At 50.1% G+C, this 23,553-nt stretch overlaps 1 protein-coding gene across 2 annotated transcripts; it reads left to right on the top strand.

Moving 5' to 3' along the window:
* The first annotated feature begins 26 nt into the window (after positions 1-26).
* IQCD (IQ motif containing D) lies at positions 27-23,553 on the top strand. Of its 2 annotated transcripts, none has more exons than XM_006938496.5 (5): positions 27-183; positions 17,143-17,964; positions 20,139-20,372; positions 22,239-22,310; positions 23,096-23,553. In XM_006938496.5, exons 2-5 carry the CDS (start codon positions 17,236-17,238, stop codon positions 23,399-23,401), a joined length of 1,341 nt encoding a protein of 446 aa, XP_006938558.2. In that variant the 5' UTR covers positions 27-183; positions 17,143-17,235; the 3' UTR covers positions 23,402-23,553. The 2 variants fall into 2 exon arrangements, with proteins under 2 accessions (XP_006938558.2, XP_006938557.2); XM_006938495.5 differs by having other exon boundaries at positions 29-222.

Genomic DNA, 23,553 nt, shown 5'->3' with positions numbered 1-23,553 from the left:
GAGAGTCGCGGGCCTTTTCATTGGCGGAGGGTCAGAGAGGCGGTACTCCTGATTGGTCAGGCCTCAGGAGGTGGGGCGGATTGAGCGAAACAAGGAATGGAATGGTGAAAAAGAAAGTCAGTCAGACGCCGAGTCCCTCCTTCAGTGATTGGCGGGTAACCTAGCAACGCAGGTACAACGGAAGTAAGAAACTGCGTTGAGAAACCAGGGCGCTAGGAGCAGGTGAGTGACCCCGGTGGGGAAGGGCCGGGAATGAGCGGGAGATGGGGAATAGGATCCAGTCCGCTATCATTTGGTGCCTGAGGAATCGGTAGCCCGCACCGCGATGCTGTCCCTGCCCGGTCACATCCTGGTTAATTAAGTTCAAGTCAAACATAGGTGATGGGGATGAGAGGGTAGTTTACAAGTTCCCTACCATTTCGCCCAAAGGCCATGCATTCCAGGATGAGCGTGCAAATCATCTCACTTGGGTGTGTTCAGATTCGGTCCTTTCGATTATATCATTGTTTTCCTGTTGTGCTAACGACACAACTTAATTCCCATTCTTGTCCTTAAAATGTGATTTCGTTGCGCCTACTTCATTCAAAGGGTTAGTTGTTAAGGATCAAATGAATTGAGGCAATGAAAAGCTGGGCATGGAGCTGAGCAACGTAGTAAGTGCTCAGCAAACAGTGGCAGGTTTTTTTCTTCCTAAAGCGCATTTGTCCATTTGTCTTCCTGCTTCAAATGGATCAGAGGGAGTCGCTTTGTTCCATACCTCAAATATTCATAAGTATTCGCCCGGTGCCTACTACTGGGTGCTGGGGTAGAGAAAACAGCAACAACAACAACAACAACGAAAACTAATTCCTCCATTCATGGAGCTTGTCTAATGTGGGAGATAGTCATTAATCTAGTAATATACACATAAATGTAAAAGTGCACCTGTGGAGGTGCATTTCTAGAACGGCGGAGCATGGAGGACGACAAATCCTTTCCTCAAAGAGCAACTGTAGCCCATCAATGGATAAATGGATTAAAAAAAAAAAAAACACGCACAATGGAATGTGATTCAGCCTGTAAGAGGGATGAAATTCTGATAAATGCTACAAGGACCATGGAGATCTAATGCTAGGTGAATATAAGCCAAGCACAAAAGGACAACTACGTGTGATTCCACTTATATAAGATACCTAGAATACTCGAATTCATACAGACAGAAGGAATAGCGGAACGAAATAATGATACATGCTACAACATGGTTGAACCTCAAAACCACTATGCCAAGTCGGGTCCATTGGCACCACTGACATTTCGGGATAGACGATTCTTTGTGGTAGAGGGCCATTCTGGGCAGGGCAGGATGTTTTAGCTTTATCCCCAGCCTCTACCCACTATATATGCCAGTAGCGCCCTCTCCCAGCTGTGACAACCAAATATATATCCAAATTATTGTCAAATGTCTCCTGGAGGCCAGAGTCACCCCTCCCTAAAAACTACTGCGCTGGGGTGCCTGGGGGGGGGGGGGGCTCAGTCAGCTGAGCATCCAACTCTTGATTTCAGCTCAGGTCATGATCCCAGGGTCGTGGGATGGAGTCCCGAGTGGAGCTCTGCGTTGAGCGTGGAGCCTACTTAAGATCCTCTCTCTCTCTCTCTCTCTCTCTCTCTCTCTCTCTCTTTTTTCCTCTCCCTTGCTCCCCTCTTCCGCTCACACACTCTCTCTCCCTCAAATTGAAAACAAAATTGCTGAGCTAAGCACAAAGTCAGATACGAAAGATTTCATACTGTACGATTCCATTTATATGATTTCATTTGTATGATATACCCAGAAAAGTTAAATGTGGGAATAGAAATTGTTTGCAAATTAGCTCATGGGAAGTTGGGGGGAAGTGATAGAAATTTTGTGGTGATGCGGCATAACTTTGGACATTTACAAACAAGTCATGGAGTGGTACAATTACAATGGGCAAATTTTAGGGGATGTAAATTGTACCTCAATAGAGTGTAAAAAAAAATTACACCCATGATAAGTACCATGCAGAAAAGGTACAGAGGGGTTTCCACAGATCACAGTGCCCTCTCTGTTCCAGTCTGGGGAGAGGTAGCCATTGAGCTGAGACTTGAAGGTTGAGAAAGAGCTAATCTAGGGGTTGGGAAATGGTTTCTGGGAAAAGGAACATCGTGTGTGAAGATCCTGGTGCTTTGAACACTTTAGAGACCAGTGTGGCTGCAGCACAGAGTGAGGGCAGGAGGGCTTTGAGGGATGGCTGGTCAGGGAGATTGAAGCCAATCAGAACAAATGTCATTAAAAGAGTGAAGGAGCTTCATCCTTCTCGCTCTGCTTGCCCTCTGTCCCTGCCATGGCTTCAGTCACCATCTGTGCAGAAACAGCTTTCACATTTCTGGGTCTTTCTGGGTCTTTCTTTTTTTTTTTTTTTTTTTTTTTCAACGTTTATTTATTTTGGGGACAGAGAGAGACAGAGCATGAACGGGGGAGGGGCAGAGAGAGAGGGAGACACAGAATTGGAAACAGGCTCCAGGCTCTGAGCCATCAGCCCAGAGCCTGACGCGGGGCTCGAACTCACGGACCGCGAGATCATGACCTGGCTGAAGTCGGACGGTCGCTTAACCGACTGCGCCACCCAGGCGCCCTTTTCTGGGTCTTTCTTAAAATCTACTCCAGGGGCGCCTGGGGTGGCACAATCAGTTAAGCATCCAACCCTTGGTCTCAGCTCAGGTCATGAGCTCACAGTTCGTAAGTTCAAGCCCCATATCGGGCTCTGCGCTGAATGGTGTAGGGCCTGCTTGGGACCCTGTCTCTCCTTCTCTCTGCCCCTACCCTGCTTGTGTGCTCGCTCGCTCTCTCTCTCTCTCTCTCACCAAAACAAATTAAATTAAAATTAATTAATTACATTGAATAATTAAAAACAATAACAATAAAAAACAAAATCTACTCCAGATATCAACCACTCCGCCACATTTCACAGATGTCCCACCCAGCTGGCTGCTAGTCTATACATATATCGTGCCTTGGTGTGAACTAGAAAGAGGCGCCCCCTCCAGGCACCCACAGCCCCACAGTTGGTAAGTGGATAGCAAGTTCTGCCATCAGTAAACACCCCAACCCCTCAACGCCTGCTTCTCGTCCAGTGTTCACCCTTTGGGTAAACACCGAAACAATCCGTCAGGCAACCTGAGCCAGGACTCTAGGCACCATCCCTCACTTCCTTCTCCCCCAGCCCCCACAGCTACTCCTTCATCTCATCCCACTGATTCGCCTGCTCGCTGTTCCTAGGGCCCGTCCACTGCTTTGTCTCTGGTTGAGGCCACCCACGTCTCTTCCCTAGACACCGTGACAGCCTTCCAAACCTGATCCTTCTGTCTCGTGGCACCTGCCAACCCTTTCGCCACAATTATCCAGGCAGTAGATCTCGTCCCGTCGCTCACTCCCTGCTTAAAACTCCTCCCCCAGCCTTTCATGTCTCCTCTTGAGCAATGAGGGAAGATGCCACGGTTGGCTTTTCTAACCAATCAAGTTAGGAGGACTTTCTTATTCCCTGCCCTCCCCACCCCCCCCCCCCCCCCGTAAGGTTGTCGACGGGAAGTGAAAATGGAAGCATAGCCAGATGACCAGGCTGGGACACGACAAAAAAGTACTGAAAATGGCAGGAAAGGCAAACTTGAGAAGGGGTGAGGTCTGAGGTCACCGCTCATGCCTCGTCTGGACATACACAAGTTGTTGCTAGAAGAATCTGCCCCACCATTCCCTCTCCCAGACTGCACCCTCCACCCAGAAAGCCCCAGACAGCCTTAGATTGGAAGCGGTGGGGCGACAGAGACCCAGCATCAGTCTCCCTGCCTACAGGCTGGACAGGCTGTCCAGGGCATTTGCCCTACCCCTGAGCAAGGCATCCCTCCGGAACATTCTAGGCGCACGTGGTCAGATGTAAATGCCATGGTTTTAGGTTGGGTTTTCACTTCATTTACAGTGAAAAATGGAAAAGGCTGAGTCTTCCTTGCTCTGTGCTAAATTCCTCCCCCCCCACACACACACACCTTTTCCCTAGGAGACAAGAACTCAGAGCAGTGAGGCACCACCTGATTTATGCTTCAACCTATAATAATTATCACTCCCCTTTGAAGAGGGCTTTTAACCCTCAACAGGGCTTTCTCATCCAGTAGATCAGCCCTCCTCCACCCAGTTGCCTTTTGATGTGGTTTGGACAAGTATTGTATCCCCAGATGCCAGAGAGATAAGGGACGTGCTCAGACTTATTCCAAGAGCTCCAACAGGGAGAATCGTGCAGCTGGGTCTCCTGACGCTCAGCTTGTGAACCTGATCTTGATTTCGTAACCGATGGCAGCTTTAGATGGCACGGATGTCAGCCTATCAGACAGAGCTGAGCTAGCCAGGGACAGGCCTTCCTTCGAACCTGGATGGAGCGCTGGACTTGGGGGTGGGGGTGGGGGGGGCAGGAATTTTATAGAAGAGCAAGGCCACTGTGGTCTAGGCCAGTGATTCTCCACTAGGGGCATCCCCCGACCTGCCACCCTCACCATGTGGGGATATTTGGCAATGTCTAGAGACATTTTGTCTCCAACTGGTCAGAATCGGTGATGAGAAAAATGTGCTACTAGCATCGAATGGGTAGAGGCCAGGGACGCTGCTACAGGGGGCGCCTGGGTCACTCCGTCCGTTAGGCATCGGACTTTGGCTGAGGTCATGATCTCACAGTTCATGGGTTGGAGGCCCACGTCGGGGCTCTGGGCTGACAGCTCAGAGCCTGGAGCCTGCTTGGATTCTCTGTTCCCTCTCACTGCACCTCCCCCACTCACGCTCTGTCTGTCTGTCTCTCTCTCTCTCAAAAATAAACATAGAAAGAAAGAAAGGAAAAAAGAAAGAAAGAGGGAGGAAGGAAGAAGGAAAGAAAGAAAGGATAAAAAGAAAGAAAAGGAAAGAAAGAAAAAGAAAGAAGAAAGAAAGAGAGAGAGAGAGAGAGAGAAAGAAAGAAAGAAAGAAAGAAAGAAAGAAAGAAAGAAAGAAAGAAAGAAAGAAACCCTGTCCCAGACTGATATTTCCATACAAGGCAAATGGTATTGCATGCGAACAGGTACATGTGCACATAACCCTACCTTTCCCTTCAGGCCCTGGTTAGTGAAACTGAAAGGAAACGTGATTGCAAATCAAGATGATTTGAAATCAAGGGAAAGTATTTCTTTGACCTTAGCTTTCAAATAATAGCAGCAGGTTATATTCTACAACCAATCAAATGCCTTTAGCGAGGGGGGGGGTGGTGGCTTTCGAACACAGATTTTTTTCCCTTTAACCACAAACCAAAGAAATACATTTTCCTTCTCTGCTCAGCACACACGTGTTAATAACACATGAATACTTAACTACATGCCATGCACTCTAATAGTTCCCATTCTATTTCATTTATTTTTAACGCCAGTCCCAACTGGCGAATTGATTTCACTACTCACCGAAGGGTCGTAATCCTTGGTTTAAAAAAGACACTTCTGGAACGTAATCAAGCAGTGAGGAAAAGCCAGTGTTTCGCATTTGATGAGATTCGGATTTAAATATTTTCTCAGGTGGAGGAAGTTTATTTTAGAAGAATCTAAATGCACCACTAGGAAATTCTTCCTTTTGTCTCAAACAGCCACAGTGATACTACCCACAGTTGGATATAACCAGAAATAAACACGTCTAAAATGACACTTAACCAAAGGAGGAATTAAAAATCATGATGAATTAATTTGTAACGAGGAGGAGACAGGAAACGGGACTCCAGTCCTCCTTCATCACCAACAGAAAAATGAAACTAATGTAGAAATCAGTCAAATTAAAAACAAATAGTAGGGGTGCCTGGGTGGTTCAGTCCGTTAAGCAGCCAACTCTTGGTTTCATCATGGGTCCTGATCTCACATTCCAAGAGTTCAAGCCCCACATCGGGCTCTGTGCTGGCAATGTGGCACCTGCTTAGGATTCTGTCTCTCCCTCTTTCTCTGCCCCTCTCCTGCTTGTGCCCCCCCCTTAAAATAAATAAATAAATAAATAAACATTAAAACAATTTTTTAAAACAGTAAAAAAGAGTCAAAAGTCGTTCCATTTTGGCACTTTATAAACCCTTCTGCATACTGAGGAAAAATACATCTTGTATTTTAAGAAGTATTCAAATATTAATACTAAACCATAGGGGCTCCTGGGTGGCTCAGTTGGTTAAGCATGTGACTTCGGTTCAGGTCATGATCTCACAGTTTGTGGGTTCAAGCCACATGTCAGACTTCATGCTGACAGCTCAGAGCCTGGAGCCTGCTTCCGATTCTGTGTCTCCCTCTCTCTCTGCCCTTCCCCTGCTCGCCTTCTCTCCCTTTCTCAAAAAAATAAATAAACATTAAAAAATACTAGATTATATTATTTTGGAAATCATAATAAAAGTAATAAAAGCTAGACATTATTTTTTTAACGTTTATTTATTTTTGAGAAACACAGAGAGAAAGCGCGCACAAGCAGGGATGGGGCAGCGAGAGAGAGAGAGAGAAAGAGAGGGAGACACAGAATCCAAAGCAGGCTCCAGTCTCCAAGCTGTCAGCCCAGAGCCAGACACAGGGCTTGAACCCATGAACCGTGAGATCATGACCTGAGCCGAAGTCGGACACTTAACCGATTGAGCCCCCCGGGCACCCAAGCTAAACATTATTGAGCCAGGATTTCATGTCGTACTCATGACAGTGCTATTGAGTATGGGTTCCCTTACTGTCCCCAATTTACAGATGAGGAAGCCAAAGCTTAGAGGGTTTGATCGACTTGCCTAAAGCCACACAGCAAGGATCTAGAACCCACAACCTTAATCACTGTGTGTGGTAGGCTCATGTTTTTCTTTTCTCTTTCACCAATGAGGAGATAAGGGCCCAGAAGGTCAAGTGAACTTGCCCAGGGCTGTAGCTATGGCCAGTTTCCAGTAGAGAGCATTCATTAGAACCAACAGTTTAGAAATCTGTCCCCAGGAGCGCATTGCCTCCCAGCCTCCGTCACCACTCAGTGCCCTCTGTCTCCAAAGCACAGGGTAACGTCGGAGCCCACAGCCATGAAGTCATCACGGCAGATGAGATTCCGTCTGTTATCTGTTAATACCTCCAGCGTTCACTGCTAACAGCTCCAGCCTGGGAATCTTTTGCAAACCAAATATAACCCACAAAACACAGGTTCTCCGAAAGGACATGAGAGGATGGGGTAATATTTCAAAAGTGGTGATAGGAAAAAAAAAAAAAATACGAAAAAGAAAAAAACAAATTGGATTTAAATCTTTTTTTTTTTTAAATTCCAAGCCCCGAGTACAGGGATGGGAAACAAATAGGCCAAATGCTGGCCCACAGTTTTCATTATTAAAATATGACGCTATCTTCTGGTTCTAATTCAGGACATAACGTATTTCGTGAAGTAACATTATCATATGATGCCAACATCTCCTTGTGAGGAAATGGGCTGGATTTGCCGTCTCTTCACTTATTCCACAGTGATTTGTTGAGTGTCCACTATGTGATCTTGGCTTGGGACAGCAGTCTCCGTCATGGATTCTCTACCCCTTTCCAGCCGCTCACTGTCTCCGCTCTAGACTTAGAAGGCTCAGATAAAGCATACAGAGTTCTGAAGAAAGCTATTTGCATGGTTGCCAGACCAGTGGGATCTCCTGAGACTAAAAGGGAAATTTCTGCTGTTTCAAAGGCAAAACCTCTGCCTATTAACCCAGCAAGTAGGTGGTGAAATCCGAACTAAGTGGCCAGGAATCCCTTAGCCATCAAAGATTTCTTTGAATCCCAAGGAGCTCAGGTTAAGAATGAAGCAGGGAGTGTTAGGTCCTAAGGGCCTGGGGTGGGTGGCGATTGTAAAGCTCAGAAACGGGACAGAGCTGTCAAAAGCACATGAAATCAGGGGCGCCTGGATGGCTCAGTTGGTTAAGCTTCTAACGTTAGCTCAGGTCACGAACTCGTGGTCCGTGAGTTCGACACCCACATCAGGCTCTCCTAACAGCTCAGAGCCTGGAACCCGCTTCAGATTCTGTGTCTCCCTCTCTCTCTGCCCCTCCGTGGCTCACTCTCACTCTCACTCAAAAATAAACATTAAAAAAAAATTTTTTTTTTAAGTACTTGAAATCAACTACACAAATTGTGAAATCCACAACGTGGTTTTATTCGACCTGAAATCGGGCGGGAACTGCAAATTCCCCACTAGGGTAGGAAGTAAAAACACATAGCATCTTTTGTGAAAACTTCTCTTTGTCATCTCCACCTCCAACCATATTTCCCACCCCAGACCGTTCCTCCTTAGCCCTCTCCCATCTAAACCACAAGCAACCTTTTTTGTCTAGTCATGGGAAGTAGCAAGACTGGAGCCAGGAAACCAAAAAAAAAAACAAAAAACAAAAAACAAAAACTCAGTCGAAGCTACGGATCACTGAGGAAATAGTTGTCTAGGAATACATGTACTAGGAATTTTAATTTTTTTTTCAACGTTTATTTATTTTTGGGACAGAGAGAGACAGAGCATGAACGGGGGAGGGGCAGAGAGAGAGGGAGACACAGAATCGGAAACAGGCTCTCCAGGCTCCGAGCCATCAGCCCAGAGCCCGACTCGGGGCTCGAACTCCCGGACTGCGAGATCGTGACCTGGCTGAAGTCGGACGCTTAACCAACTGCGCCACCCAGGCGCCCCCGTACTAGGAATTTTAAACAGTAGGCTGGTACTGTAAGAGAGGGTCCGTTCAGTTCGTTTTGTTGGTTCAACGATATTTTTTGGAAGAGATGTATACACGTGGCACTAACACCACTTACATCGATTCTTATGGTGAGACGCCTATGCTGAAGATCCTTTCCAGGTCTACTTTAATTCTAATTACGTCAATGAGACAATCTGAGTTTGGTGTTAATAAGTCTGTTGTATGTTAGCCTTACATCTGGCAACTTGGCTATAATTGTGTGATTCCAGGAGCGTGTATAGAGATTCTTTGGGATTTTCTACATAAGTAATCATGTTATTTGCAAACAAAGACGGCTTTATTTCTTCCTTCCCAATCTGTATACGCTTAATTCCTTTTCTTGTCTTATAGCATTAGCCGGGACTTCCGATAGGGTGTTAAACAGGGAGCGTAAGGGGGGATATTCTTGCCTTGTTCCTAATCTTAGGGGAAAAAACTTCTAGTTCCTCACAATCGAGTATGACGCTAGCTGTAGGGCTTTTGTAGATGTTCTACATCCAGTTGTGGTAATTCCACGATATTCCTCATTTGCTGAGAAGTTTAGTGTCATCGTTGGTTGAATTGTGTGGGGTTTTGTCAAATGCTTTTTTGCATCTATTGACATGGTTTTCCTTTTTGTTGATGTGATGGATTACGTGAATTGACGTTTGAATGTTGAATGGACCTTGCAGGCACAGGAGAAAGCCCACTGGTTGTGGGATATAATTCTTTTTATACTTTGTTGGATTCAATTTGTGAATATTTTGTCAAGGATTGTTGCATCTATGTTTGTGAGAGATATTGGTCCGTAGCTTTCTTTTATTATAGGGTATTTGTCTGTTTTGGCATTAGAATAATGCTAGCCTCGTAGAACCTGTTAGGAAATATTCTTTCTGCTTCTGTTTTCTGGAAGAAATGTTGAAGAACTGGTATAATTTCTTCCTCAAATAGCTGGTAGAATTCACCGGTGAAATCATCTAGGAGTTTTCTGTTTGGGAAAGTTATTAATTATTGATCAATTTCTTTAATATATAAGGGCCCATTGAGATTATCTATTTCTCCTCGTGAGAGTTTTTGTGATTGTATCTTCAAGGAATTGGTCCATTTCATCTAGGTTATCAAATTTATGGCCATAGAGGAGTTCATTACATTCCTTTATTATCATTTTAACATCCATGGGATCAGTAGTGATGGCCTCTCTTTCCTTCCTGACATTTGTAATTTATCTCTTCTCTCTTTTTTTGTATGTCTGTAACATCTCCCTGCCAGTTGCTAATCTCGCTTTTTAACAACAGAGATCTGGGCTCATGCTCATCGTCCCTGAGCAATAGCATCCAGCTAGAGTGAATTGATATCAGGATGTAGACGTTCTTGTCTTCTCTGTGAGGACAGTGATACAGATTTTCTAGTTAGAAAGCTTCCTTTTTCATGAAAGTACTTAAGAATGAAAGTATACTTACACTTCAGGAAAAAAAAAAAAAAGTTGAGTTGGTAATAGTACGCTCCGGTCTATAGACTTGGCAGAAATCACAAAGGTGGAATGTTAGTGAGGGAGATTTGGACAACCCTGAATCAGAACTAACCCTCACGAAGGCTGCTTTCCCGACCCAGACCCCACGTTCTGCTTCCCACACGACGGCCTCATGCTGCTCGACAGTCCTGTGTCGTGATCAGTTACGACGGGTGTCTCGGTAATTAGTTTATAATAAGCTCCAAAGTAGGTGAATGATTGACTCGAAAACATAAAAGTCAATGAGAGATGATTCAAAGCTCACCCTAAAATAATTCAGCCACTCACTCATTAGCATCCTGATGCGCTCTCTCGAGCGGGGAGAGCGCGATGGGGCGACAGCTCTGTTGTCGCAAACTGTGTCTGATCCCAGGTGTGCCCACGGGAATGCGACACCAGCAAGAACACTGCTGGTGGGACGTGTACATATACCTATAACGACAAATATGAGCATTCATATTGTAGCTGCTAAGTAGATTGAATGCTGTGGGAACCGGATCTGGGACCCGTCTGTCCACTGGGTCTCTGCTTGACGGGATCCACTGAAACCGGGCCGGCAAAGTATCACTGTGCTTGGGCCACTAGAAAAGTCGATCTGAAAATGGTCAGACCGGACAGTTGGAGTCACGGCGGGGGGCAGGCTCTCCAGAAAGGTTGCCTGGGCTGAGACCCCAGCGTGGCCGCTTAGTAGCTATAAACTCATGGAAACATCTCGCCTCCCTCTCTGCCTCCCTTTCCCTGTCTGTGAATAGGGCTAATGAAAGCACCTACCTCGTAAGGTTGTTGTACGGAATGAAGGAGTTAATACACCCAAGGCATTTAGAACAGTGTTGGGTACAGAATCAGTTGTCAAGAGTTAGCTAATATCAAAATGTCATTCTTTGCGATGAGATCCCCCCCCCGCCTCCTCCCCCCCCCCACACTCCAGTTTTGTTTAACCCCCTCTGCCTCCATGTACCATTGTGAGATGTGCGGGGTAGTTGCGAGGGTCGGGTTTTCTTCCTCTTTTTCTCCCCAAGGGGAAGAAAATGTAATTTCGCTCAAACCCTTTTTTTTCTTTTCTCAAAATGTTCTGAGAGTGAAAAGTAATAAAATATCCAACAAGCCCATTTGAATGAGGACGAGGTATAATTTGCATGATAAAGATATATTTCCATTTATAAAGTTCATCAGCAGAATTAATGACAAATAAAGGGAAGACCCAATTAAAGTTCCCCATCCATTAACAACCTTGCTTCACTCTCAGGGCAGGAATTTTAAAAGGAGAGGCTTAAGTTGGAAATGATTTAAATATTAAGGTTGGTGGCATTAAAAAGGACATGAAATGATCATATTAGGATTCAAGGGAAAGAGATTCTCCAGTGATTTTTGTCATCAGAGCGAGATGCATTTCCCCCCGATCGTCGTTCCGCTGGCTTCTCCGTGTTCACCCAAATGAGCTGTCAAACACTGATGGGCGTCATCATAATCAAAGAAAACAAGTTTGCCCTTTAAAGCAAAAGAGGTAATTTGGCTGAAAGCAAATTGGAAACATTTCATAGAACGTTGCATTTCCAGCTGCAGTCTCTGAAGAGTTCAGGCGTTTTTTGATTTATGCCTGAGAGCTTTGGGGGACAATGGGAGAGCTTCGTGAAGCACTTTGTTCACGTTCATCCCGTGGCCACGGAGCAAAGATCTTCAGAGGGGCCGAGGAAGCTCCCTGGCTGTCCCTGAAACATGATCTTCGGTGGGGGGGGAAAGCCTTAAGGGGATTCACGAGCTTGATTGGGGGGGGGCGGAGCAGAAAGTGGGGGCGGAGAAACAAAGAGATGCAAGGTAGGGCCCTCCTCGCCTCCACTCCCAGAGCCTTCTGACTTTGGGACCCATTTTGCCTGGCCGAGGAAGCAGCGTCCTTAGCATCTCATCTGGCTGCCTTTCTTCCTTGCTCGCGGTCACTCGAGATGTTCCTGATTCCCGCTCTTCTGTTCGTGTACTCCGGTTCGGGGAACTGAATATCTCTTGGGGCTTCAAGCGTCCGGACTCCTCCCTCTGCATTTATGTCTCTGTCCCCAAGGCCTCCCAGGACCCCCTGGATGTGTGTTGTCAGATGCCTAGAGCACACTCAGCTAGGCTTCTTTGATTGTAAGCAACAGACACCGACCGTGGCTAAGCACACTCTCTCTTGTTCTCAAAAATAAATAGACTTTAAAAAACCACACAAAAAAAAACAAAACCGAGGGGCGCCCGGGTGGCTCAGTCCGTTGGGCGACCGACTTCAGCTCAGGTCGTGATCTCACCGTCTGTGAGTTCGGGCCCCACATCGGGCTCTGTGCTGACAACTCGGAGCCTGGAGCCTGTTTTGGATTCTGTGTCTCCCTCTTGCTCTGCCCCTCCCCCGCCCACTCTCTGTCTCTGAAAAATGAATAAATCTTAAAAATATATTTAAAAAAACCTGAGCTCATTGTCCTCCCTTCCACACCTCCTTCCCCCCAATTTGTCTAGTCCCTCAAAAGGGCCCAATCTTTCTCTCCCAGTCCCCCAAACGCAAAACGGTCTCACTCATCAAGTCCTGATGACTCCTTTTTTTTTTTTTTAACGTTTATTTATTTTTGAGAGAGAGACAGACCATGAACGGGGGAGGGTCAGAGAGAGGGAGACACAGAATCTGAAACAGGCTCCAGGCTCCGAGCTGTCAGCACAGAGCCCGACGGGGGGCTCGAACTCACGGACCGCGAGATCATGACCTGAGCCGAAGTCGGCCGCTTAACCGACTGAGCCACCCAGGCGCCCCGACGTTTATTTATTTTTGAGACAGAGAGAGACAGAGCATGAACAGGGGAGGGTCAGAAGAGAGAGGGAGACACGGAATCTGAAACACGCTCCATGCTCTGAGCTGTCAGCACAGAGCCCCACGCGGGGCTTGAACTCACGGACCGCAAGATCATGACCTGAGCCGAAGTCAGATGCTTAACCGACTGAGCCACCCAGGCGTCCCTTGATGACTCCGCCTTCAAAACATTTCTCGCATCCACAGCATATGACAAGGAGAAGGGCACAGGGAACCTGGAGGTGGCAGGCCCAGCCCTCGCCCCAAGATGATGTTGAGATGTTTTTTTCAGTGCCGCGTATGTAGCCGCGATCAAAATAGAGAAAGCCCCTGCCTTCATTGGAGCTCACCTTTTAGGGGAGGGGGAAAGACAGACAATAAACAAACAGGCCCACATATGGATGTCAGATGGTGAGATCCTAGCCGGGAGAAAAGCAAACAGGATAGGGGGAAAGGGAGGGCAGGGAGGGCAGGGAGGGCAGGGAGGAGGAGAGGGTTTACGTTTTATGAAGGAAATCCGGAGAGCACTCACTACTACACCAAGATTTGAGCAGAGGAGGAAGTGCGGAACGAGCTTTGCAGATATTTAGATGAATGCTCCAGCCCTGGGGCTTGGCGGGCGGCAGGGGTCGTGGTGCACAGACAGCAAGTGCAAAGGCCCTGTCAGAGGCTGGAGCACATTTGACATGTTCAGGGAACAGCAAAAGAGTCGGTCTGAGTGCAGAAGAGCAAGTGGTCGCAGCAGCCAGATTACGTAGGGCCTTTTAGGTCGTTGTAAGGACTTTGGCTTTTATCCCGAGTGAGATGGGGAGCTGTTGGTAGCGGGGGGGGGGGGGTTCTGGTAAATGTCCAACAACCAGTTTGGTGGGAGGGGGCACTGATCTGTAGTATTCGCCAATTTCCGTGTGTAAATACTCCCGCCATGGCTGATTTCAAACTACTGATGGCTTGGGGCACCTGGGTGGCTCAGTTGGTTGAGCACCTGACCCTTGGTTTCGGCTCAGGTCACCGATCTCACGGTTCCTGAGTTCGAGCCCCACATCGGGCACTGCACGGACAGTGAGGAGTCTGCTTGAGATTCCCTCCCTCTACCTCTCTCTCTCTTTCTCTCAAAATAAATGAAACAAACTTAAAAAAAAAAGTCAAGTCACCAATGGCTTAACAGGAAACTCACAAATACCCTGAAATTTTAATAACCGGTCCTCGTGAGCTGGATTTTGAACAGAGGAGTAAAAGAATCTGACGTTTTAAAAGGCTCCTTCTGGCTGCTGTGATGAGACCGTGGAGGACGTAGGCGGAAGCAGGGTTACCAGTGAAGAGGTTCTCACAGTCATCTGGGTAAGAGATGATGGACCCTTGGAAGGTCCAGTGGCTGAATGACATCAGGAATAGCATTCCTGCAGTTTCCTTCTCATTCACAAAGTGGCTGCCACTGCTCCAGCATTAAAGCCCAAGTTCAAGGAACAGAGGTGAAGCCAACGATGTCTTTCTTTTGTATGGGGAAGGTAAAAGGTTTCCTAGAAGCCCCTAGAAAACTTCTCTATTTTATTGGCTCTAACAGTGTCTATAGCCACTCAGAACTGTAAAGGAGGTTGAGAAGTTGAGCATTGAATATTTCCAGCCACTATATTACAGGCAAGCAAGAAGGAAGGAGGTTGGGATGGGGATGGTGGCTGCCACAAAGAGGCTGGCCTTATAAGAATCAACTACAAGAATTCGACCCAGCCTGGAAGCCCAGGCAAGTCTTCCCTGAAGAAGTGACACGTGAACTGAGATCTGAGTGCAAATAATTAACTTAGTAATAAGGAGGGAGAAGAATGTTTCAAGAAGACGAAAAGAGCATGTGCAAGGGCCCTGAAGTGGAAGGTTTATAATACCCCAAGCTCTCTACTTGCCACAACCCTTTCCCTATAAATCATCCATTACGACCAATCTTTCTCGAAAATCTGAGTTGATCCTGTTACCTGTTTCCCAAAATCAAAATGGATCCCAATCTCCTACAGGATAAACTCCAAAGTCCCCACTCTATGTTGAAAGCTGGGCATGATCTCAACCTATTTTGTGATCACAGCTTTATGCCCTTCCTCCTAGAGTTGTTGAACTTTCACGCGTGCGTGTTTCATATTCCAAACTAGGTTATAAACTCTGGCAGGACAGGAACCATTCCTTGAATCTCTTTTATATCCCCAGGAGCTCAATAAATACCCAGATAGATGACCCTTACTGCAGGGAGCAGGAGCAGACGTAAGCAGACCAGTTAAGAAGCTCTTTAATCATCCGAGTGAGAGATGATAAGGCCCTCACTCGGGGGCACAGAGGCTGCCCAGAAGGAAAGGAAAGGAGGGGGCGCTGTCAGAGAAAGAACGAAGAGACTGGGATGGGGGGGGGGAGGAGAGTGTGGGGTGGCACTCAAGTTTCCAGCTCGAGCAAATAGGATGGCAGAATTGCCAATCGCCAGGACAAAGGATAAGGAAGGAGCAGGGTAAGGGCTGGGGACGCGGTGAGGTCCCTCTTAGACATGGTATGTTGGGAGGCCCAGCCAATCCTGGGCAGGAGGCAAGAGGCAGGAGGCAAGTCCGATGGTACATCTGGATCTCCGGCCAAGCCCAGACACTCAGACCAGGAAATCACCACAGTCCTGGACCTGGGATCGGGGTTCCCTGGGTTAATAATGCTAGTTATTATTTATTGAGCACTTACCACGTACAGGCCCTGTGCCAGCAACTTCTCACCGGATCTTAAGATCTCTGTTTTATGGCTGAGGAAGCCCCGGATTAGGAGGATTGGACAAGTAGCCCGGGGTCCCCCCAGCAAGGGTCTAAACCCAAGTGGGGCTACTGCGAAGCTAGTACTCAGCCATTGTCCTAGGTAGACAACATCCACGACCGATTTCTGAGAGTCTTTTCAACTTTTTATTTCGTAATGACCGTAGATTTACGGAAAAGTTGCAAAGATAGTTCAGGATTCCCAAATGCCCTGTACTCAGCTCTCCCAACGTTAATATCTTCAATAACCGTGATGGGTCTGTCTGTCAAAACCAAGAAACTAACGTTGGTACAACGCTGTTAATGACACCATCGGCTTGGTTTGGATTTTACATTTTCCTACTAATGTCCATTTCCCCTTCCAGGGTCCAGTCCGAGATACAACATTGCACGTAGCGAAACAGGTTCGAAAGACTGTGTTTCAAAGTCACTGTTCGCGCCCCCCCCCCCCGACTTTTAAAATCCATACTTAAAAACCAGCGCAGATGTGCCGTGCTGGTCCCAGTCCCATTTGCTCACAGCCGCATTGTTCCCTCTGTCCCTGTGCTGCTCTGTCTCGGGCTGCTGACACCTGCAGGCTGCTGTGCCCACTCGTCTTGTCCTCTGGCTTCCCCCTGGGTTTGGCCAATGGGAGGCGCTGGTGTCGGATTGGAGGGTGGGAGGAAGAAGAAACCACGGTATTTCCTCTTCTCTCTGCTTTGGGCTGCGTTTCCAGCGGTGGCCACAGCTCCTGGGGGAGGGGGGGGCGATAGCCCCGCCTGGACAGGAAATGGGTGCGGTTCCAGCTTCCCCTGGGTGACCCTCGTCCTCCAAGCTCACCACCAGCTCCTTCTGTGGTGGCCTCCTGCCGTTGACAGAGGCTGGGTGGCTTCCCCTTCCCTGGTTAGCCTCTCAACTCTTTCCACCACCCGTGTAACTGGCTTTCTATATTTAGATGCTTTAAAAAAAAAATTCAATAGCATTGACTTTTATTCATTCATGTTAAGTCACCCGAAACGATGTCTGTTGCGATTAAATGCTCATTAATGTAAATGGCTGAACAAACCCATTTCCGGGGACGCTTAATATCCTACCTAGTTAAGTCGCTTCAACAGAATGGTGTCTGCACTCCCGGCTGTGCCCTGCCTGACATCTGTGCCTGAGACCCACCTCTACGCTTGGTCCTCCTTCCCTCGTGTCCGATGCCGTCACAACGCTAGAAACTGCTCTCAGTGAGAGGTTCTGCGTAAAAGCTACGGGGCTCCCGGGACGGGCTCTCGGTGTTGACGGTCTGTGGCCGCTGCGGCCACAGCAGCCACCTTCGTGCAGCACCGCGCCACTAACCGCTTACTCCTTCCTTCGCAGGGTCGCCAGAGCCACTAACGGCAGGAGACCTCTGTAGTCTGCCAACGTCTGCGCCTCCCAGGGCGCACAGGGGCAAGGGAGACCGCTCGGAAAATGGCTCTCGATGTCCTCGCCGTGGCCCCTCTCTACCAGGGCCCTGACATCAACAGAATGAGGCTGACGGCAGAGCTGTCCAAAAAGCCGGCCTCCCCGCTAAAACCCTTGGTCCCCTCGAAGTCCAAACTCACCACCATCGAGACCAAGAGGGTCATGACCGTATTGGACGAGACCATCCACAAGGTGGAGCTGGTGACCCTGCTCTCACACTTGGCTTCCAAGGACGAGGCTCTGGAGGGGATTCTGGGAGGGGACGTCAGGAGGGCGGTGAGAGAGCACGAGGACCTGTGTCGCAGCCTCCTGGACAGTGTCGCTTACCTGCAGGATAAGGAGAGGCGGCTGCAGGAGGAGGAAGAGTCAGAGGACGAGGGATGGCTCAGAGACCGCCTCCTCTCCGTGCAGCTGCAGAAATCCAACCTACTGCCGCTCATGGGGCACATCAGAGAGTCCACCAAGGACGTCCTGAGACTCTTGCTCGATAACCCGCAGGCGGCAAAGCTCTCGGAGACGCACGCGCTGTGCAGAAGCGCAGAAGCCCAGCGTTTTATTGACTGCCTGATGGAACTGCGGGGCTTCCTGTTCGAGAAGCTACTCACCAGCCCCATGGAAGCCAGAGAGAAGACTCAGTTCATACAGGATGTCAGTAGACAGAACAGGAGGAACCAGGACATCATTGATGCGCTGGAGAATGAGTTGGCGGCGAGCATGAAGAACAGGGACGCAGAGGTATCGGTCAGACCGTGGAAGGGGCCGCACGGAGAAGCGAACCCTTTCGGCGGTCGGGTTTTTGCCTCGGTGACTTAAACGCCTGCTGTCATTCACTCACCCCACGCGTACTGCTAGGAGCTCTTACTAGGTGCCGGGTCTCATAAATGAGTCCACATTGTCCCTGCCTCATGCAGTTTGGGGGAAGGTGGGTCTTAAAGACCTGATTTCGTTACGGTTTTGAGAAATTTGACGGAGGGTAAGCGCAGGGTGCCATAGGACAGTGTTACAGGAGACCCAAAGGGTCAGAGACATCAGAGCCAACACCTGAAGAACGAAAGGGAGTGAACCAGGCAAGAGAGGGAGGAGGAACAGGCCAGGCCAGCAACAGGCGAGCTCTTTCTACAAAGGGCTGGGGAGTAAGTACTTTAGGCTTTGCCAGAAGGCCACACAGTACCTTTGAGGCCTCATCAACGAATGTGATCTCTGTTCGGAGGGCGAGGGGCAGATGGCACAGGTGGAAGCTCTAGAAGGATTTTGAAGAAGGGGGAACGATAACATGATTCCAACCTAATAACCATCCGGGATGCACACCTATGTATTATGCTGTGCATACGTTTGCTCACTAGAGCCTTACAGAGTCCCCGTGAGGTGGTATCTAAGTATAGGTTTGGCTCCCAAGACGGAGAGACCCAAGATGACAGCGGCTTAGTCAAGGTGGAAATGTGTTTCTCTCTAGTGGGAAAGCTGGAGCAGTCACAGAAACTCTGCCTTGTAAATTCGTCAGGGCTCCAGGCTCCTTCCGTCCGGCCTTTCTGCTGCCCCTCCCCCAACCCTTCCCTCCCCCCCCCCCCCCACAGGGCTTCTAACCGTGGACCCAGAAGACCCCCATCATGTCACTGGTGGTCCAGCCAACAGGAGGCAGAAAGGGGAGGAGGGCCTTGACCCTGGCCCTTCGGGGATGCAACCTGGAAGTAGCCCACGGTCACGGATCTTAGCCACACCCTGTGGCTGGCTTTGCTGGGAAGGGTCGTCCGTGCCTGGGGCCATGTTTCCCAGGAGTATTCTGCTCCACAGCCTTGGCACTGCCATTTCCAGCCCCCTGTGATACACAGAGCGCGAGGCCCTGCGAAACTGTTTGCCGCCCGGCCTCCCCCACGCCCTAGCTCAGGCTGAACCTCCTTAGGTTCTCACTGAATTTGTCCTTGAAAGCAGAGTTTGTTGAGGAATGTTTATGCGATTATTTATCTGGTGATTTGATTCGGGTCTGGCACCCCATAAGAGGACGGGGGCCTTGTCTCTTTCGGCCCGGGGCGCTCGGTCAGGGGAGACCACGCACAGGTTGGAAGAGCGCCGGCGAGGGACAGGGAGAGGGGCCCCAAACAGCTTAGTGGGTCCCATTCGGGTGGTGGAGACGGCTTGGGCTTCCAAGTTGGACAGATCTGGGCTCAAATTCCATTTCTCCGGGTTGACAAGTGTTATCGTGTCACTTGGATCTCAGTGTGAAATGAGAGGGTGACACCCTTGGGCTGCCGCGGGGTCAAGAGAAGCTCAGACCCCCAGGGGTCCCCACTGCCAGTTGACCCCAGCCCCCCAGGCTGCTGGCGGGAGCCAGTCACAGCACTTCTGTGCTCACAGGGAGACTCCGGGGCTTGTGACCAGCCTTTGGAGCTTATTTACAAAATGGCCCCATCCTCCACTCCCATTCCTGTTCTAGAACCTTCTGAGGGCGGTTTTGTCCCTCAAGCATTAGCGGGGGGCAATCCCCACGGTACGTGTGTCTCGTGCTCTCATGAAACACTCCTAGTGTCTCTGCCAACAGAATACTCCTGTGCCACCATCCAGACCTGCCCAGAGGCCTCGCCCCAGCTTGCCTGTGCCCATCACTCAAGCCAGGAGACAGAGGGGGTGGCCAAGCACATGGGGTCTGGATCAGACAGACCTGGCTTCAAGTACCCCCACCCCTCCCCGGCTCAGCTGTACAGCCCCAGACAGATGAGTCGATGCCCTTGAGCCTCAATGGCCTTGGCTGTGATCAGGCGGTCTCCGACCCCCTTGGGCACTGGGGGCAGGGTTCCGCTAGGTAACAGCGCAGGTGGCCGGCTCCCCCCGCAAGGGAGCGTGTGGTACCAGTTCTCGTGTGACTATCGGGCATCACGTAGGTAATGATGGAGCCTCTCGTCTTCCTGGCCCAGGTGGAGAAAGAGAACTTCGTGATCCAAGAACTGAAAAACCACCTGCACCAGGTGCTCAGGCTCTCCGAGAACAACCTCCTTCGCACCAAGCAGGAGGCCGAGAAGCAGCAGAAGGCAGACTTCCGGGCCTCGCAGGCCCGGGTGGCCAAGATCCAGCAGGAGATACTGCTGCTGAGGTCACAACACCACAACCTGGTCGTGGAAAACCGGGAGGCAGAGCAGGCGCTGAGGAAGGTACGGGGGACAGCAGGGAGGGGACAACGGAGGCCCCGGGGACAGGGGAGGGGTGGTCTAGCGGGAGGGCGGGGCAGGGTAGGGCTCCCCCAGCCAGCCAGGGAACAGCTCCCCTGAGGAGGAGGGCTTGGGAACCGGGGAAGTGCAGGAATGAGCCAGTGTCTACCCCCCACCCCCTGTGCTACACATGGGCCTGGGGGCTGGGGCGGAGACACTGGTCCTATCCTCCTGCACGCTGGCTGTGTGACCTTGGGCGAGTGCCTTAACTACTCTGGGCCCCAGAGGGATGATAACACCCACCTTGTCGTGCAAAGGACCTGAAGGAGCTCCTAAACCTTGGGCGAATTTCGTAATTCCCTCCAGCCCGTGTTGCCATCTTTAAAACGAAAGTGAGCAGATCAGTCTAATGGGTCATTAGGAGAATCGAATGAGACGGTAGGTGGAAAGTGAGTGCATTAACTGCTCAGGACACGTCACTTCTCTTGCCTTCTCCAGCATCTCCTCTGGGCCCTGGGCCTGCACACACCCAGCTTGCTTCCGGATCTCTTTCCTCATAAAGGAATTCTCTAATACTTGTTCCCAGTTTTCATCTTAGTGTCATGACTCCTGAGCATCTGATGGAAGCCATGGGCCTCTCCTCTGTAGGAAGGCACAGATACACCTGCACGTCCGGGGGGCGGTTCTGGGGGGGCCACAGGCCCTCTGCAGCCAGCCTGTCCGTGGTGCCCAAGTCAAGAGCTCTTGCCCTGTAGGATTACAGAGTTGGTTTATTTGTTCTTCACTGAAATTCACATAACATAAACTTAACCACCAAAAGAAATTTTTAATGTTTATTTTTGAGAGAGACAGAGAGACAGAGCGTGAGCCTGGGAGGGGCAGAGAGAGAGGGAGACAGAATCCGAAGCAGGCTCCAGGCTCTGAGCCGTCAGCACAGAGCCCGACGCGGGGATCGAACCCACGAACTGTGAGATCGTGACCTGAGCTGAAGTCGGACGCCCAACCGACTGAGCCACCCAGGCGCCCCTAAACTTAACCATTTTAAAGTGAACAGTTCGGTGGCATTTAGTACATTCACAGTGTTGTACAACCACCTCTATCTAGTTCCAGAACGTTTCCATCCCCCCTAATAAAACCCCGTACCCGTTAAGCAGTCACTCCCCATTCCCCCTTCCCTCCAGCCCCTGGCAACCACTAATCTGCTTTCTGTTTCTATGGATTTGCCTGTTCAAGACACTTCATATAAATGGAATCATAGAATATGTGGCCTTTTGTGTCTGGCTTCTTTCCCTTAGCTCACATTTTCAAGGTTCATCCACGTAGCATTTGTCAATACTTCGTTCCTTTTTATGGCTGAATAACATTCCGTTGTAGGTAGGGGAGCTGATCTTTAAAAAACAGATTATGTCCCTCTCCTGCATCAAAATCCACCCAATGGCTTTCCGTCTCCTTTACGCTAGGATCCAAATTGCTTCCACTGCCGACACTCCCTTCGGTGATGCAGCTTCTCACTCTGACCTCCCTGGGACCCCGCTCCTCCTCAGCCACTCCATTTCCGGCCACACTGGCTCAATTTCTGCTCTTAAACACCGCAAGCCTGTTCCTACCTCAGGGCCTTTGCACTGGCCGCTCCCTCTGCCTAGAGTGTTCTGGAGTCAGACACCTGTGGCTTCAAATTCAGGTTCTACCTCTCATTCGCTCTGCGATCTTGGGCAAGTGAGTTAGCACGTCTGATCTTCAGCTTCCTCATCTGTGAAATGGAGAAGCTACCTTGTGGGCAAGGCACGTTAAAGCTTGTTGCAGAGTGAGCTCGGCACGGTTTGTTGTTCCTATGAATCCATCAAACAATGACTCCTTGACTTTTTTTAGAAGAAATACAAAGTGGAGACGGAAATCGAGAACTGGATCCAGAAATACGACATGGAGATGGGTGAGAAGCAGGTATTTGTGCTGTAGTCTCTCGAGTGCGTTTCCCGTGGTCCTCTAGGAAAGGCCCATGGTCTGTGCCAAGCTCTGGGCCTCCCCAGACAGGCTTTCCTGCCCCTCACCTTAGGCTCAAGGGTTTCTCTGGCCTCGCACAGCGTGGGGAGAGGTGGGAGAGGAAGGAGCCGGAAGCCGGAAGCCACTAAGCGCTTGTCACTGGGCCCAACGATCTTGGCTCCATCTAGTGTCCACATCCCATACTCTCTGTCCCTTCCGCACGTGGCTCCTGCCAGCAGCCTCATGAGCCAGGGCTCCTCCTGGGCAGACTCAGGCACGGGCTTGCCTCCCCTGCTTCCCTCAGTCGCCCAGGTTTCTCCTGAGGGCCTGAGATGTGCCGCCTGCTGGGACAGCGCAGTGAAGCTGGTCCCTGTTATCATTTGGAGCTTCTACTCCAGTGTCCCTTACCCGCTGTGTGACCGGAAGCAAGGGGCTTGACCTTTCTGAGCCTGACTCTGCATGTGATCGACAGTCATCCCCGTGCCGGGACCACGAAGGGGATACAGTGAGGCACCACGGTCACAAATGCTAGCACCCGGCGCAGGACGCGGCCTGGAGGAAGCGCTTAGCGAACGGAGACCTGGGAAACAGGGTGCCCTCAGGCCCACCTCCCCACAGCTCTGGGACCGTAGGCGGCACTGCCGGGGCGGAAGCCCCTTCGGGAAGGGCGGGGGTGCACGCAGGGGAGGGTGGCAGGCGGCGCCCCGTGCTCGGTGACCCCCACCCCCTGCCCCCCCCCACCCCAGGACGAGTACGAGGAGCTCGACATCATCCACAAGGAGGAGAAGGTCCAGCTGGAGGAGCTGAGGCAGAGGTACCAGGTGCTGGTGGAGGAGTTCGCCCAGATCCGGGCCGAGCGGGAGGTCAATGCCAAGAAGAAAACGGAGGCCGAGCAGGAGATGCTGCGCATGGTGCGGGCCGCCACGCTCATCCAGGCCGTGTGGAAGGGCTACCTGGTCCGTTCCGTGCTCAGGTCCAGGAAAAAGCGAAGCAAGAGCAAAGGGAGGGGCAAGAAGGGCAAGGAGAAGGGCAAGGGCAAGGGCAGGAAGTGAGTCTCCCCCCGGGCGCCCCACTCCTCACTTCTCGGGGAGCAGGCCGGGGGGCCACGAGGAGGGGGAGCCCGGCCATTCCTGGCTGGAGGGATTTTTCAAAGTTAAAAACCATCTCAAGTCCCATCCTACGAATAAACGTCGCTTTGCCCGGG

Source organism: Felis catus, chromosome D3 (assembly GCF_018350175.1).
Source record: "Felis catus isolate Fca126 chromosome D3, F.catus_Fca126_mat1.0, whole genome shotgun sequence".
In the NCBI taxonomy this organism is placed as follows: Eukaryota; Metazoa; Chordata; class Mammalia; order Carnivora; family Felidae; genus Felis; species Felis catus.
Note: the sequence above shows the minus strand (reverse complement) of the source record. Positions and strands in the feature narration are given on the sequence as shown.